This window comes from Pagrus major, chromosome 8 (assembly GCF_040436345.1).
Source record: "Pagrus major chromosome 8, Pma_NU_1.0".
Taxonomy (NCBI): domain Eukaryota; kingdom Metazoa; phylum Chordata; class Actinopteri; order Spariformes; family Sparidae; genus Pagrus; species Pagrus major.
In genome coordinates this window covers 303,748-321,633 of record NC_133222.1, presented here as the reverse complement: position 1 = coordinate 321,633, position 17,886 = coordinate 303,748, and the positions used below count along the sequence as shown (strand labels likewise).

The 17,886-nt window shown below is 45.7% G+C and overlaps 1 protein-coding gene across 1 annotated transcript in view; it reads right to left on the bottom strand.

Annotated features, from left to right (window-relative positions):
• Positions 1 to 299: 299 nt before the first annotated feature.
• Positions 300 to 17,886, bottom strand: part of LOC141000581 (sodium channel protein type 4 subunit alpha B-like) — a 36,750-nt gene continuing 19,163 nt past the window's right edge. The window contains exons 9-31 of the mRNA XM_073471318.1: positions 17,700 to 17,763; positions 17,130 to 17,271; positions 16,601 to 16,804; positions 16,219 to 16,291; positions 15,714 to 15,937; positions 15,527 to 15,598; positions 15,336 to 15,431; positions 12,859 to 13,206; positions 12,505 to 12,661; positions 12,053 to 12,264; positions 11,311 to 11,386; positions 11,084 to 11,205; positions 10,609 to 10,782; positions 9,259 to 9,381; positions 7,543 to 7,827; positions 7,089 to 7,142; positions 6,625 to 6,756; positions 5,980 to 6,084; positions 5,317 to 5,587; positions 2,917 to 3,529; positions 1,931 to 2,075; positions 1,773 to 1,847; positions 300 to 1,417 (exon numbers count right to left, since the gene is read on the bottom strand). Coding sequence (XP_073327419.1) covers positions 1,256 to 1,417; positions 1,773 to 1,847; positions 1,931 to 2,075; positions 2,917 to 3,529; positions 5,317 to 5,587; positions 5,980 to 6,084; positions 6,625 to 6,756; positions 7,089 to 7,142; positions 7,543 to 7,827; positions 9,259 to 9,381; positions 10,609 to 10,782; positions 11,084 to 11,205; positions 11,311 to 11,386; positions 12,053 to 12,264; positions 12,505 to 12,661; positions 12,859 to 13,206; positions 15,336 to 15,431; positions 15,527 to 15,598; positions 15,714 to 15,937; positions 16,219 to 16,291; positions 16,601 to 16,804; positions 17,130 to 17,271; positions 17,700 to 17,763 — 3,929 coding nt within the window. The 3' untranslated portion in view covers positions 300 to 1,255. The remainder of the gene's footprint in view (positions 1,418 to 1,772; positions 1,848 to 1,930; positions 2,076 to 2,916; positions 3,530 to 5,316; positions 5,588 to 5,979; positions 6,085 to 6,624; positions 6,757 to 7,088; positions 7,143 to 7,542; positions 7,828 to 9,258; positions 9,382 to 10,608; positions 10,783 to 11,083; positions 11,206 to 11,310; positions 11,387 to 12,052; positions 12,265 to 12,504; positions 12,662 to 12,858; positions 13,207 to 15,335; positions 15,432 to 15,526; positions 15,599 to 15,713; positions 15,938 to 16,218; positions 16,292 to 16,600; positions 16,805 to 17,129; positions 17,272 to 17,699; positions 17,764 to 17,886) is intronic.

Here is a 17,886-nt window from a genome sequence, read left to right as displayed (position 1 = left end):
CTCACAACCTCCAACCAGCTGCTGCTCACTGGGCCAGAACCAGCCACTCAGGGGCCGGAACCAGCCACTCAGGGGCCAGAACCAGCCACTCAGGGGCCGGAACCAGCCACTCAGGGGCCGGAACCAGCCACTCAGGGGCCGGAACCAGCCACTCAGGGGCCGGAACCAGCCACTCAGGGGCCGGAACCAGCCACTCAGGGGCCAGAACCAGCCACTCAGGGGCCAGGGCCCCTCAGGAGGAGGAGGGGGGGCGGATCAGTGACAGCACCAGTTAGAATAAAGACAACATGATACAAACATGAAGTACAGAGCTGTTTATTATTTATTTAGTTACATTTGTTATTTTTTAAAAATAAACAGAAAAACATGACAGATTTATAAAAAGCGTATAAAAGCATTGATCAGTGGTTTAATAAACATTCACATTATGTGATTATATTTATATGACAGCAGATGAGACTGCATCACATTAATGTTGTTAATTAGCTGTAGTCAATCAAATGTAATTGTTTTGTTATTGTCGCCACTGTTGAACACAGACGTGTTAGAGGCGGAGTCTGCTGCTAACGATGAAACCACAGTGTGTTTACATGATGACAGTCTGGACTCACACAACAGGAAGCTATGAAATGCTACATGCTAATGTTACTTTTTTAATGCTAAAGAGATACTTTAGAATGATAACGTTACTTTTTAGAAAAACGTTAAAAAATGTAATATTTGAATACATTTTTAAGTGGTAATATTTTCAGAATAAAGTTACTGTATATTGAGAGTAAAATTGTTTTTGTCCTGAATACATTAGTAACACTTTTGAGCATTTGGAGGATGAAGTTGTGGTGTTGAATGTTACTGACTGACGTGATGTTTTCATCCGTCTGTCTGTCTGTCTGTCGTCATCAGCAGGTCAACATGTTGATGTGTCACGAAGAGCCTCCAATCACAAATCAGTGGAAACATGATGTTAATTGATATATATGTGTAATTTCTAGTTTAATTTCTCGTACACTGTTGGAAGCTCGTACGGTGAAGAACTGTTAGAAGATTAAAAAGCTGAAGTTTTCATGTCTAAAGGCAGAAGAAGAAGAAGAGCACAGAGTCGATTGTTCAGGAACTCCAGTTGCGTCGTCTCTGCTGACGTTAACCGGCAGGTGAGTCCACAGGTCCTCAGGTGAATGACTCCCTGGGTGGGTTGGGTGGAGGACCAGCATGGAGGAGAGACTCACTCTCAAGCACCACCTGGGTGGGCGGAGCCTCAGACACCTGAAACACCACCGCCACCGTCCTCAGACTCTGCCGCCATCTCCCCCCCGTCTCCGCACTGCATCAGGCCCTTCCTGTACGCTCTCTGGATCACCTTCGCCGCCACCTCCTCCTGTTTCCTCCGCAGGGTGCTGCTTATGGGTTCATTGGACACCTGAAGGGGACAAATGTCATTTTTTGGTGTGTCAGAAGAGGGAGGACATTTATTGATTTAGTTATTTGGATCCCTGTGAGCCACAACTGAGCTAAAAGCTGTTCTGCCTTTAAAAATCGACATACAAACTCATTAAAAGCCAGAAGCAGAATGCAACAAAACAAATGAAGAACAATAAAACTACCAATGACAACAACGATGACGAGTATAAACATTTTTCAAAATAAACCTTTATCATTTTTAACTTCAGCAGGTCAATAAACAGAACAGCAGCAGACAGATTCCTTCTGTAAACACAACACAACACAACACAACACAACACAACACAACACAACAGAGCAGAGCAGTGTAAAACCTTAGACGAGTTAGTCGTGAACTTTTCCTCCATTCTGGCTTTGAGAGTGTCCATCTCTGCTGATTCACCTAAAACCTGCACACATATAAAGATCAATAACAACACCAGCAACAATAATAATAATGATGATGATATGATAAGTGATCAGGTGATGTTACCTGAGCAGCCAGTGTGAGGAAGACGTCCACACAGTGGATCTTGTCTCCAGGAAACAGAGGCAGGTCCATGTGGATCAGTTTGATGGTGTTTGGTTTGGGGATCCTCAGAGGATCCTGAAGAGCGTCGCAGAAATCAGACAGCTTGCTGTGGAAAACAGAACAGAAGAGTTGAATACAGTAAATTGGAGCTTTTTACAGTCGAGTGATGGCAGTGAAATGTTCGACTTCCTGCTGATGAAGATCCTGCCTGATTTAACTGGACTGAACCTCTGCGTTTGATACAGCCCAGTCCGATCAGTCAGTAACCAGTGGAGCTATGCAGGTGGAGAAACTCTGAAACAATATGATTACATGGACTCTTTGCATGAACACAATGGTGTCCAAACATGACTGGTCCTCGGACTGCTGTTGCTTCAATTAGCGAAAATAGTTCAACTCTTTTGTTTATTCTCCCATGGAGAAGTCAGAGAACGCTATACTAGCTCTGGTTTTTTAAATGTTGGTCATAAGCAGTTTTAGTTGGACTCTGGTAGCAGTTCTTTGTTCTAGACAACAACTGATCCAGACTGGAGCAGTCATGGTCCAACTGGGCCCCATCAGTCAGATACTCAGTCCTCCTTTAGAGACCTGTGGGTGTTTCAGTGGTTCTGCAGTGGTTGAACTGTCCCTCAAGGCCCTGCTTCAGTTCAGCTGCTGGTTTATTTCTAATCTGGCCAAATAAATCAAAATCATAAGGTTTGGGGCGGTTGTTGTTGTTTCATTTGTGTTTTCTAGGCCAATGACATGCGACACGACGTGAGGACCTGACATCAAATGAGGGATGTGCCTGAGTAAATCCAGAGCCAGAAACAGAAAATAATTGTTGTGTTAATAAAGTTAATGTGTGTGATCAATCAATCATATTGTTTCAAATTCATTTTTATGGTTCTCTGAGTTGAAGAAAGTTTATTATTGTGTCGTGTTTACCTGCCTGTGTGTGGACTCACCTGTATGGTATGAACTGTGAGGCGTTGGGGTCGAACTTGCTCCAGGTTTTATAAAACCTCTGGAGGTCGTCATCGCTCAGCATCTCTGTGTCCTCTGAGTTTAATGTCTCCAGGATGACAGTGAGGTACAGGTGGACCACCAGCAGGTAGGACAGGCAGACGAAGGTGACAAAGAAGATGATGCCCACCGTTGGGTTGCCACAGTCGCCTCTGACCATCGATCCTGGGTGCTCTGCGTAGGGGTCGCAGTCGGGAGGATTGTTCATCATGGGATACAGCATACCGCCCCACCCAGAGGTCGTACTGATCATAAACACACAGATCATGCTGTTCCAGAATGTCTCAAAGTTAAACATGTCGTCGATCATGGCCTCCCTCTTCACGTAGGCGAAGTTAAACATGCCGAAGATGGAGAAGGTGACCATGAGGAGGAGCAGGACGAGGCCAATGTTGAAGAGGGCAGGAAGTAAACCTACAAAGGCCGTAAGCAGCTTCTGGATCCCCCTGGCATAACGGATCAGACAGAGGATACGAGCAACACGAACCAGTCGCAGCATGCTGAAGGCAGTGGGCGATACAAAGTACTTCTCCATGAGGTCAGCGAGGAATAGGCCTGAAAGAAAGAAAGAAAGAACAAACATTAAACACCTTCTTTTTCTTCTTCTGAGTGAACTGATTCCTGACATCTCTTGTCCACATGAACACACGTATTTCTTCATACACACCTAAACACCGTTTTAGGTCAATGAAATCTTTTTGAAAAACCCCTCCAGGGTGAAGATATTACGATGAACTCTGTTTTCAGTGTTTCCGTCTGGACAGGCAGAAACTGAGATTTTGGTAAATGATGACAGAGACACATCGTGTCAGTGAATGTAGCAGCACTGACAGATGTGATGATATTGTATTACAGGGTCCACTATTTACTGATGGTGATTATGTGATGTCATTTAGAGCAACTTCTCTTCTCTTTGTCACTTTCCACAATGCATTGTGGGTCAGGATGTCAATCACAACCCATTGTAACAGTATTTATTTATTATGAACAGTCTGCTGGGACATGTTTAGATTAACAGGTGGAAACAGATCTCAACGTGTTGATGTGAACCGTCTGGAGCGGCTTTACGCCGGCGCCGCTTGGTTCAGTGTGAACAAAGAAAGGCGGGTAAAGGCGAGCCTTTGTCGTGGTGCTATTTCAGAGTCTCTGTCTGAAAAGGGCTTTTGGCAGATTTAACCTAGTTTGTGTGATGATATTGTATATTTGAGTTTGTACATTGACAGAATGGATGTTATATCGTCTATATTTAGAAAGACACAAACAGACAAAACAAAGTTTTGATCAAATATTATTCAGGAGGATTCAGTGACGAGCTGACTCATCATTTTGTCCTGTTGCCTCAGTGACAGCCCTGATAGCTGTCACATATATTATAGAATAAAGAGTAAGCAAAAGTAAAATAGTCGTTCATACATGAACGGTCATGTGATTTGTTTTATGGTGAGTTGGTTGGGACGGAGATTATTTCTGAAAAGGTGCTAAATCAATCGTTATCTTTGTGGACGAGTGTCCTCCTTCCTGTCTGAGTCATAACAGTCAAATATGCGTTGGTGTTAGAGTTACAGTAGAAGGAATCAAACTGAGAATTTTAATATTTACAATATTAATGAGGTCAAAATACAAACTTGTTTTTCCATCAGTGAATAAACCAGCTGTTCTCAGAGGAAAATAAGGTCCCAGAACACTGTCTGAAGCTAGAAAGGTGGCAGGGTCCGCCACATATAAACAGAGTAAAACTCCTTTAAGGTCAGTTTGTTTATTCAGTTAATTCAGTCATGAGACATGTCTTCAACAAAACTACACACTGCTCCTTTAAAGTGCTCCTGCAGTCCAGACTGGCTCCTTCTTGTCTTCAGCTCGATGTTTGTTTTCACATGCATGTCATTTTTTTCTGAGCTCATTCAAAATCTGATTTTAAGAGGTGGGGCCTATGAGCACGATTAGTGACATCACAAATAGTTTGGAGCCGGTCCTGGCCCGGTCCTGGCCCGGTCCTGGCCCGGTCCTGGCCCGGTGTGCAGCAGACAAACTGATCAAATATAATAATAATAATAATAATAATAATAATAATAATATTCTCCACCTTCACTGACGGACAGATGGAGGTTCAGAGCTGTTGGAAACGTTAGCTTGGCATTAGTTTATCTTAGCTTCAGCAGAGGGAGCAGAGGGGGACAGGGACAGAACAGAGAATATGAATGAGATGGTGATGTCACAGCTGTACATCACTACAGTCATTGTGAGATCAAAAGACAATTAAAACAAATGAATCAAAGTGCTCTACAGTGACGAGACGATGACATCACCAGACACAATGATGACATCACCACATGAAAACTTACTGATGACACACATGACTAGCAGCACAAAGTCGAGGACGTTCAAGCCGTCGGCAAAGTAGCGCTGTCCGAAGGCGCTGATCTTCAGGATGAACTCGATGAGGAAGATGAGAATGAAGGTGAAGTGGAACCAGTACAGGATATGGTCCGCCTCGTAGCTCTGATCGTACGTCTCCACCATCAGAATAACCATGTTCAGGCAGATAATCCCCATCATGAAGAATTCAAAGTACCGACCGGTCACCAGGTCAAAGAGCCGAGCCCGGCCCTGATTCTGAGCGTGATGAAGAGCAGCATGAAACGTACAAAGACTTTATTATGAATCCATTCTGAATTTATTGAGTTTATTTTGACTCTGACAGAAACCAGGAAGTCCTACCAGTTAAAACCAGGAAGTCTAAACCAGGAAGTCCTACCAGTTAAAACCAGGAAGTCTAAACCAGGAAGTCCTACCAGTTAAAACCAGGAAGTCCAACCAGTTAAACAACACAGCTGGTGACAAAGTTACATTTATGTTGATTTCTAGATTCACATCAACTGAAGAAAATTAAGATTAAACTGTTTAAAGACCCTGGTCTCCGACAGGAACTCTGACCTCAACTCCACACCTGACCTGTTGACACCATGTCGTTTAAAGACCAGCAGACAGGAAGCAAGTGGACCCACCTGAGGTCGGGGAGTAGGTGCCTGAGGATTCCTGGAGAACCGGTCCTTCAAACACTTGGAATATTTGTGCTGCTCCTCTGTCATGAAGATGTGTTTCCTTCCAAAGTAAAGACAAAATATACAGATACAAGTAAAGACAGAGCAAAGACAAGCCTGTCTGTCTCTCTGCCTGTCTCTCTGCCTGTCTGTCTCTCAGCCTGTCTCTCTGCCTGTCTGCCTCTCTGTCTCTCTCAGCCTGTCTGTCTCTCTCTGTCTGTCTGTCTCTCTGCCTGCCTGTCTCTCAGCCTGCCTGTCTCTCAGCCTGCCTGTCTCTCTGCCTGCCTGTCTCTCTGTCTGCCTGTCTCTCAGCCTGCCTGTCTCTCTGTCTGCCTGTCTCTCTGCCTGCCTGTCTCTCAGCCTGCCTGTCTCTCTGCCTGTCTGTCTCTCTGTCTGTCTGTCTCTCAGCCTGCCTGTCTCTCTGCCTGCCTGTCTCTCTGTCTGTCTGTCTCTCAGCCTGTCTGTCTCTCTGTCTCTCTGCCTGTCTGCCTCTCAGCCTGTCTGTCTCTCTGTCTGCCTGTCTCTCAGCCTGCCTGTCTCTCTGTCTGCCTGTCTCTCTGCCTGTCTGTCTCTCTGCCTGTCTGTGTGTCAGTAGGTGTGGTAACATATCTTTTCTCTCTGCAGGTGGTCGATGATGGCTCTGATGAAGAAGGTGAAGATGAAGAAGGAGCCGATGATGAAGAAGCAGATGAAGTACAGGTGCATGAGGACGTTGTGCTCATAGACGGGCTGGTCTTCCACCTGCACGCGCACACACACACACACACACACACACACACACACACACACACACACACACACACACACACACACATACACAAACACACACACACAGTTTTTCTCTTGTTATACCAGGAACAATTTACAGTACCAGTACAAGTACAAGTACTCATTACAGTACCAGTACCAGTACCAGTACTTATATCAGGACCAGTACCAGTATCAGTACCAGCACTAACATCAGTACCAGCACTAACATCAGTACCAGTATTAATGTCAGTACCAGTACCAGTACCAGTGCCAGTACCAGTACCAGTACCAGTACCAGTACCAGTACCAGTACCAACACTTACCATTCTGGCATCCACTGCGGCATAAAGGAGGTCCATCCAATCTGCTGATGCTGCCTGACGCAAAAAAAAAAAACGCAGAACTTCATAAGAAAAACACTACATTTAAGTTGATGAGCTGTTATCAGGCAGCAGCTTCACTCTGATATCATAACGCTGATGAAAGATTCATTTACCATTAAGAGTCAATGAAAAGTTAAAGTGACTCTTAATGTAATTGAACTGCACATGATCTCCGTCACCCAGTTTATGAAAAAACGACACAATAAACTAATTTGAATTTCTGGACGGATGTGTTGACAAAACCTCTTCAGTGAAAATCTTTAAAGGCATCGCAGTGTGGAGAGCAGCTTTACTTCCACCTGTAAAACATGGAGTCAGTCCTGTTTGATGCTTTTATTGTTTAAGAGTTCACACTGAATGACTTCCTGTGTGTATGCTGAGTGTTCAGACTGACCAGGTGCAGCAACGAAATGTAACCGTTCGGCACGTTGTCGTAGTTTATCTTGAGGTTCTTCCAGCGGACATCCGAGAAGTTCTCCATAATCAGAGAGAAACAGTCACTCTTGTTGTTCACCACCTCAGGTAAGAAGTACTCCTCTGACGTGTCATTGAAACAGTAGTAAAACTTTCCAGCAAACATGTCCACACCCAGAAGACTGAAGACCAACCACACCGTCAGACACACCAGCAGCATATCAAACAGGGGAGGGATGGTCCGGACCAGAACCTCCACCACCAGCTGCACACAGACAGGTAGATAGAGAGAGACAGAGAGAGAGAGAGAGAGAGACAGGTTTAGAGGGAGACGTATAAAGACCTGCAGACAGACACGTTGGCACTTTGGGTGCAAAACGGCACCTAGTTCAGTGTCATTGTTAGCTTCTGACTGTCGCATTTGTCATTTTTGTGCCCACGTTGTGTAAGTTACAAACGGCCATGTTGTTGCTACAGTGAGGTGTGGTCAGGCACATTAATGGCAGCAGAAAGCGACTGCGCCATAGACCGACAAAAACCTGGTCTAAAGTCAAAGTCAGTGTGTTTCCTGCTATTTAAGGGACACATTATTCAGACAGTAATATGAGCCAACGCAGGCGGCTGCACAGCACACGTACACTCTGATGTAACAATCAGACAGGCTGCTTTCAGTTATTTCAAATGTTTCCCTGTTTGATGTCACTGGAACAAGTTCATGGCACATTTAAACAGCAAACGTAGAGGCCGTAGTTATAGACAGGACAGGACAGGACAGGACAGGACAGGACAGGACAGGACAGAGGAAACAGTATTAAACTGTTAGCTTCTGAAATAAATGTTTTTAGACAGCTGTGATGGAGCTCAGGATTTATGAGTATGAACCGTACGAACCTGAACTGTGTGTGTGAAGAACACAGAATATTAATTAATAATTGATCCTGACCGATCCTGTCGGGTGATTTAAATGATCAGTCAGTGACCACCTGATCCATCTGTGCATCACTACTACACACAGGGGGACGCACAGCAGCGCTCCTCCTCAGTTAAATATCAGTGGATCTGCTCATATACAGTCAAACAGAGTTGTTGATGGACAGATGATTGGGAGACGGTGGAGGCAGAGAAAGTGGAGGCAGAGACGGTGGAGACAGAGACGGTGGAGACAGAGGGTCCACCAGCCAAAGACCACATGCCTGTCCTTCAGTGGAGACGAGCGCCGCTGTCTAAATATCGATGTGCCAGGTCCTGGTGGAACTGGTTCTTAAAGGGAATGAGAGATGTCACTCTGATTGGGTTAGTTCATGTTACGCCCAAAACACACCTATGACTAATTAATAGTCTTAAAACATCCACTTGGCAGCATGCGTCTCACTTTGTACCCAGATGGTCTGTTTAACTACAAAAAGGGAGTTGACGCGCCCTAAATGCACATGGACTTCAGACCACGAGCTATAGATGGGTTCAACAGAGCCCTCAGAGTGTCATCAGGAAGTGTGTTCCTTCACTCTCACTAGCTGTAGCTAGAGAGCTAACAGCTAACATGCCAGCTAGCCAGGCTAGCTCTAGTCAGTCACAATAGTAAAACACAGTTCAGTGTATTCAACTCAGGAGCACACCTGAACATGACTGTGCTGCAACATCATCAACACACCTGTACCTGTGTCTCTCTGTCTGTGTATGTAAGTGCAGGTCTCACCCTAAGGCCTGGGAAGCGGGACAGGGCCCTCAGGGGCCCGAGAGCTCTCAGAGTCCTCAGAAACTGGATGGCTCCTATTCCAGAGAATCCCAACACGTCAGCCATCAGAGACACCATAAACACCTGGAAGATACAACACTGCTGCTTATGACATCATATCTCAGGTGAGTGAAGGACAGACAGGAAGTTCAGATCCCTCAGCTGCTTAAAGAAACAGTTCAACATTTAAATCTTCTTGTCTTTCTCTCTGCGAGACACATATTCATGTTGATTCTATGATAAACACTGGAAATAGGAGGAAACAGCTAGCTTAGCTTAGCATAAAGACTGGAAACAGCTAGCCTAGCTCAACTTAAAGACTGGAAACAGCTAACCTAGCTTAGCATAAAGACTGGAAACAGTTAGTTTAGCATAGCATAAAGACTTGAAACAGCTAACCTAGCTTAGCATAAAGGCTGTAATCAGGGGGAAACAGCAAGTTTAGCTTCATAGAAAGAATGGAAATAGGGGAAACAGCTAACTTAGCTTAGCATAAGGACTGGTAACAGCTAACCTAGTTTAGCATAAAGACTGTAAACAGGGGGAAACAGCAAGATTAGTTTAGCATACAGACTGGAAACAGCTAGCGTAGCTTAGCATAAAGATTGTAGACAGGGGAAACAGCTAACTTAGCTTAGCATAAAGACTGGAAACAGCTAGCCTAGCTCAACTTAAAGACTGGAAACAGCTAACCTAGCTTAGCATAAAGACTGGAAACAGCTAGCCTAGCTCAACTTAAAGACTGGAAACAGCTAACCTAGCTTAGCATAAAGACTGGAAACAGTTAGTTTAGCATAGCATAAAGACTCGAAACAGCTAACCTAGCTTAGCATAAAGGCTGTAATCAGGAGGAAACAGCAAGTTTAGCTTCATAGAAAGAATGGAAATAGGGGGAACAGCTAACTTAGCTTAGCATAAGGACTGGTAACAGCGGGAAACTGCTAGCCTGGCTCTGTCCAAAGCTGACTGATCAACCTTTTTATTGGTTTGTTTCATCAGGATAAAAACTGATGTGTGAAAAATTAAATAGAGAATAATTCATGATTAATTAATGATAATTAATAATAGTTGTTTATAATAGTAATCAATAATAGTTAATAATAGTCAGTTGTTATCCTGTTCCTTTGACTGAAGCATCAGTCCAGTTCATATGGTTACCTGCAGATACATTTACCTTGAATTAAAACTGTTACAGCTAAGCTTTGATTTGAACAGACCATTTCAAGCCAATCAGGGGACATATTCTCTGCGATGAAATTTGGCAGTTATCAATATATTATCCATAATCAATCTTATTGATCCCATCCTTACGTCTAAGATGAGGAAGTCGAGCCAGCACCAGGCATTGGTGAAGTATTTCTTGAGTCCGTAGGCGATCCACTTGAGGAGCATCTCGAGCAGGAACAGGTAGGTGAACACCTGGTCTGCCGTCTCCACAACCTTCTTTAAGACCTGACGCTGGTGCAGGTGGACATCCTCAAACATCTGTTCACATACACACTTCTATAAGCATGTGGACAGGTGTGAGGTCACTCTACATCTGACAGATCGGTGAAGACACCTCTTCAATACAATTCACATTAACAAGGTTTCACATCAGGTGTCAGTGGCAGGAAGTGAGTTTTCATCGATACCTGCTCCAGTTTCCCGGGAAAACAAATAAATACTGTTACAATAATGTATAAATTAATACTTCTATAATAACGTATAATAATGTTGGTATGTATAATAATGTATAATAATAATGTTTAATAATGTATAACAGTGTTGGTTTGTTTGTGTTTACCAGAGCTACACTGCTCAGCACGATGATGATGATGATGAAGCTCTCAAAGTATTTGTGTTGTACGATTAAGAAACAGGCCCTCCTGATGTTAGACCAGACCCTCCCTGCACCCTGGGACGTGTCTATATCCAGGAACAGACAGCAGCGGTAACACACAGACAGAGAGTCATTAGAGCTGTTATTGATCACTGATTGGTTCTCTATCATTTTTACAGAAAGACTCGTACTGTCACTGCAGCAGTCCTCAGGTGTGTTTCCTTCATGGTCTTCATGGTCTTCGGTAGGTTTCTGCACGTCATCACACTGAACAAACAATCAACAAAAGATTATTATTATTATTATTATTATTATCCATCCATTGTCTTTTGCTTATCCAGGGTCGGGTGGAGGTGGCAGCAGACTACGCAGGGTATTCCAGACGTCTCTCTCTCCTCCTGGGGGATCCTGAGGCCAGATGAGATGTATAATCCCTCCAGTGAGTTCTGGGTCCATCCCGGGTCTCCTCCCAGGTGGTCCTGCCTGGAAAACCTCCAAAGAGAGGTGTCCGGGAGGATCCTGATCAGATGCCCAAACCACCTCAGCATCGTCATCATTATCATCATAATTATTATTATTACACTGAACTCCCCAACAGTTTGTCTTATACATGCTGACGTCTGACCGCCTCACACGGTCGGTCCAGCTGATGTCGTCTCCCTGGGGATTTTTATTTTAGCATCAAAACGAGATTAGTTCAGTTGTTATGAAACAAAGCTAATCCATACTTTGCTGTGAACATGAGCGCTGTAGATTCATTGCTCAAATTATGTATCAAATTCATTTGTTTAATTTTAGTTTGTCACAATGTGTAAAATGTTCACATGGTGAGACTCAAACAGTTCTCTTCAGTAACGTGGATCCGTCCTGTAAACTGTGAGCTGATTGGTTACTTTAATTATGAATCAGACGAGAGAACAGAATACACTTTACTTTTTTCTCTTGTTCTTTGTCTTCAGGCGTCTTGAATTCGATATCGACCTCGGCCGTGGCAATGGGGACCCTCTGGGGTTTGATGTTATGGTCACTGCTGGTCTGGTTGCTGTGGTTACCGCTGAGGACTTTGTCCTCTGACACCGGCTGGTCTGACATCACTAAATTCAAGGCCAGGTACTCCTTCCTGTTGTCCTCTTTACTGTCAACCCCTGACAATCAATATACCACCAGAAAAACGTGTGTGAGAACATTCTGTCATAAAATCTGAGAATTCAAATCAAAAACTTCAGTCTCGGTTGTTTTAAATGGTTTGATCTGAAAATTAAAAAGACAGTAAGACAGGATTCAAAAAATAAAAAAATAAAAATAAAACAAACAAATCAAATTACCTATGACAATAAACTGGTCAGCAAAGAAAGTCTTTGCTCCAGTTGCAGGTTTAGACCTACCTGTGTGGTCTGGGTTGACAGGGTTCTTCTTTCCCAGCAGAGCCAGGATCCAGATCTTGATCCATTCAAGGGCCTTGTGCAGGTTGTTTTCGTCTTTTTCTTCTGGAGCCACAAGAATAAACGAGTTCAGTAGCAAGGTCAGGAACACATTCAGGATCTGAAATAAGACCAGATAAACATTCAGGATCTGAAATAAGACCAGGAACAGATTCAGGACCTGAAATAACACCGGGATAAGAGTCAGGACTGGATTAAATACCTGATTTGAGACCAAGATCAGATGTTTGTGGCTGGGTGATTTGTGGCGTTCAGGAACAGGCTCAGGTTTAAACCTGTCTACCTGCAGAGACTCACCAGCAGGTTTCCAATGATCACGACCGTCATGCAGAAGACCAGACACGTGGTCTGTCCTGAGACTTCCATGCAGTCCCACATTATCTCGACCCACTCTCCACACAGGACCCTGAAGATGACGACGAAGGTGCTGAAGAAGTTGGTCATGTGCCAGCGAGGAAGCTCACAGTCCGCTGCGATGCGACAAACGCAGTCTTTGTAGTTCTGCCCGAACAGCTGCGTGCCAACCACGGTGAAGAAGAAGACCATGATGAAGAGCAGCAGGGTCACTTTCCTTATCGACCTCCAGATTATCCCTAAAAACATGTTGAATGATGGCCACCAGCGGGCCAGCCGCAACACTCGGAGCTGATCAGGACACAGGTGAGGACACAGGTGAGGAAACAGGTGGGACACAGGTGAGGAAACAGGTGGGGAAACAGGTAAGGAGACAGGTGAGGAAACAGGTGAGGACACAGGTGAGGAAACAGACGAGGACACGGGTGAGGAAACAGGTGAGGACACAGGTGAAGAAACAGGTGGGGAAACAGGTGAGGACACAGGTGAGGAAACAGATGAGGAAGCAGGCGAGGACACAGGTGAGGAAACAGGTGGGCAAACAGGTAAGGAGACAGGTGAGGAAACAGGTGAGGACACAGGTGAGGAAACAGGTGGGGAAACAGGTAAGGAGACAGGTGAGGAAACAGGTGAGGACACAGGTGAGGAAACAGGTGGGGAAACAGGTGAGGACACAGGTGAGGAAACAGGCGAGGACACGGGTGAGGAAACAGGTGAGGACACAGGTGAAGAAACAGGTGAGGACACAGGTGAGGAAGCAGGTGAGGAAGCAGGTGAGGACACAGGTGAGGAAACAGGTGAGGAAGCAGGCGAGGACACAGGTGAGGAAACAGGTGGGGAAACAGGTAAGGACACAGGTGAGAAAACAGATGAGGACACAGGTGAGGAAACAGGTGAGGAAACAGGTGAGGACACAGGTGAGGAAGCAGGCGAGGACACAGGTGAGGAAACAGGTGAGGACACAGGTGAGGAAGCAGGTGAGGAAACAGGTGAGGACACAGGTGAGGAAACAGGTGAGGACACAGGTGAGGAAACAGGCGAGGACACAGGTGAAGAAACAGGTGAGGACACAGGTGAGGAAGCAGGTGAGGAAGCAGGTGAGGACACAGGTGAGGAAACAGGTGGGGAAACAGGTGAGGAAACAGGTGAGGACACAGGTGAGGACACAGGTGAGGAAACAGGTGAGGAAGCAGGTAAGGACACAGGTGAGGACACAGGTGATGAAACAGGTGGGGAAACAGGTAAGGACACAGGTGAGGAAACAGGTGAGGACACAGGTGAGGAAACAGGTGAGGACACAGGTGAGAAAACAGGTGAGGACAGAGGTGAGGAAACAGGTGGGGAAACAGGTGAGGACACAGGTGAGGAAACAGGTGAGGAAGCAGGTGAGGAAGCAGGTGAGGACACAGGTGAGGAAACAGGTGAGGACACAGGTGAGGACACAGGTGAGGAAACAGGTGAGGAAACAGGTGAGGAAACAGGCGAGGAAACAGGTGAGGAAGCAGGTGAGGACACAGGTGAGGAAACAGATGAGGACACAGGTGAGGAAACAGGTGGGGAAACAGGTAAGGAGAAAGGTGAGGAAACAGGTGAGGACACAGGTGGGGAAACAGGTGGGGAAACAGGTGAGGACACAGGTGAGGAAACAGGCGAGGACACGGGTGAGGAAACAGGTGAGGACACAGGTGAAGAAACAGGTGAGGACACAGGTGAGGACACAGGTGAGGAAACAGGTGGGGAAACAGGTGAGGTAACAGGTGAGGACACAGGTGAGGACACAGGTGAGGAAACAGGTGAGGAAGCAGGTAAGGACACAGGTGAGGACACAGGTGATGAAACAGGTGGGGAAACAGGTAAGGACACAGGTGAGGAAACAGGTGAGGACACAGGTGAGGAAACAGGTGAGGACACAGGTGAGAAAACAGGTGAGGACAGAGGTGAGGAAACAGGTGGGGAAACAGGTGAGGACACAGGTGAGGAAACAGGTGAGGAAGCAGGTGAGGAAGCAGGTGAGGACACAGGTGAGGAAACAGGTGAGGACACAGGTGAGGACACAGGTGAGGAAACAGGTGAGGAAGCAGGTGAGGACACAGGTGGGGAAACAGGTGAGGACACAGGTGAGGAAACAGGTGAGGAAGCAGGTGAGGACACAGGTGAGGAAACAGGTGAGGACACAGATGAGGAAACAGGTGGGGAAACAGGTGAGGACACAGGTGAGGACACAGGTGAGGACACAGGTGAGGAAACAGGTGAGGACACAGGTGAGGACACAGGTGAGGAAACAGGTGAGGAAACAGGCAAGGACACAGGTGAGGAAACAGGTGAGGAAACAGGTGATGACACAGGTAGACAGAAATATTATTAGTATCTGGTCATTTCTGTGATGTTGATGATGATGATGATGATCATGTCACACTGACCGCTATTGGGATCCACGGCACAGACCAGACATCAGCGAGTGACAGGTGTATCAGACTGAAGAGGACGAGGATGCTTTCAAAGGTGTTCCAGCCCACCTGTAACCATGGCAATAGAGCAACCGCACACACACGTTACCACGGGAATAGCTGTCAGTCATCATCACTGAGCAGGTGACAAACAGAGGTCTGACCTGGAAGTAGCCGTACGGGTCCAACGCCAGGATTTTCAAGACCATCTCAGCTGCAAAGATCGCTGTGAAGACCTGAGTGAGGTCAGAGGTCAGAGAGTGGTCAACAGAGAGACCCGTCATTAACCAGACTGAACTCTTCTTCTGCTTCTGTTCTGTTTAAAGCTTCAGACTTTTCTTTGACACTGACCAGGTGAGCGACACTCCAATGGCATTCAAACTCCAGTGTCATTGGATAATGCTGGGTCGCCATATGGAGGGTGTTGAGGATGAGACAGATGACGATCACGAGGTCAAAGAACGGGTTCATGACGAAGGCATGGAGCCGCTGTTTGCACCAGCGCCAGCAGCTACAACAGTTCCACTTGAGGAGGACGAGGCAACATGGAGGACATGAGCTCTGATTCCCTGACTCTGAAACACATAGCTGAGAGTGAGAGCAGCTGACCTTTGACCTCTGACCACACTGATACAGAAACACTGTGACCTGCAGAAAACCTGAAGCTGCTGTCAGACATGAACCTTCAGACAGACAGGTAGACATACAGGTTTAACTTGATGCTTCAGGTTAGAGTCAAGTTTAATTTGATGCTTCAGGTTAGAGTCAGGTTTAACTTGATGGTTCAGGTTAGAGTCAAGTTTAATTTGATGTATGTGGTTGTGCATTGTGACTAGACAGACAGTTGTATATGTACCTTTCATGGCCGTCTGTTTCTGCTCGTCTTCACCATTTTGATTCTCTGAGTGCTCCGTCCTGCAGGCTGCCTGCTGTAATCACACACACACACACAGTCAGTTTGTGTCCAAAGAATTATGTACAGTCATATCCTGATTATTGTAACCAGGGACTGATACTGGATCAGTTTACTGATAACGATTATTAGCCCTTTTGATTATACACCTGGTGAAGCAGATTGTTTAGCTGGTGATCATTTAGCTGCAGATTATTTATCAGCAGATTGTTTATCTTTATGGGGATGAAGTTAACTCCGTACTGTAAAACTTCTTATGAAGTAATTTTGAATATTGAAATGTTCACGCAGTGAAATTGTCATGACGAAGATGAAATGCGCTCACCTCCTCTTCCCCCCTCTTCTTCAGAGCCTCTACGATCTGTTTGAACTCTTCTTCTTTCCTTTTGGCCGCGGTGACGACGGCCTCCTCCTGCTCACAGAACGCCATGACAACCACCGCCAGAAAGAGGCTGAGAAGGCAGAAAGAGCCGGGGAAGACGACAAGCAGGAAGACGGTCAGGTAGGGCTTTCCTGACGATCGTAAGGTCTGCAGACAGAAAGGTGAGAGAGACAGACAGATGAAAGACAGAGAGACACACAGGAGAGAGAGACAGACAGGTGACAGAGAGACTGCCAGATGACAGAGACAGACAGGTGACAGAGAGACTGCCAGATGACAGAGACAGACAGGTGAGAGAGAGAGACAGGTGATAGAGGCAGACAGGTGACAGAGACAAAAAGGTGATAGCTGGCTGATCTACCTGCTTGTTGGAAAGTTATTCTAAGTAAATCCACACAATGAAACCAGTGTGTGTGTGTGTGTGTGTGCATGCGTGTGTGCGTGTGTGTTGTGGGACCAGTCAGTTACTGACCAGCATCATCAGGTTGTCCCAGAAGTCCTGAGTCATCAGTCTGACCTGAGACAGCAGAGACCAGCCGAACGAGTCGTAACTGGTGAAGCCGTAGTTTGGGTTTCTACCCCCCCTGATACAGGTATAACCCTCCGGACAGACCCTGAACACATCATCATATCATCATCATCACCATCATCATATCATCATCATCACCACCATCATCATCATCACCATCATCATCATCATCATCACCACCATCATCATCATCACCATCACCATCACCATCACCATCATCACATCACCATCATCATCATCACCATCATCACCATCATCACCACCACGATCATCACCATCATCACCATCATCACCACCACGATCATCACCATCATCACCATCATCACCACCACGATCATCACCATCATCACCATCATCACCACCACGATCATCACCATCATCACCATCATCACCATCATCACCACCACGATCATCACCATCATCACCATCATCACCATCATCACCACCACAATCACCACCATCATCACCATCATCACCATCATTCACTGTAACAGTGTTTGCATATAACTGTACCCAGAATCAGAAGAGTTTCCACACAGCAGAGGATCAATTTGTCCTGGCAGGAAGTAGTAGTTTTCTATCAGAGACAGACAGACAGACAGTCAGACAGATAGGCAGAAATTGAAGTTGAATGGGGTGTGATTAGTTGGTTCATGTAATTTCTCCGACGCCACACTCTTCTCATGTTTTTTTTTATCTT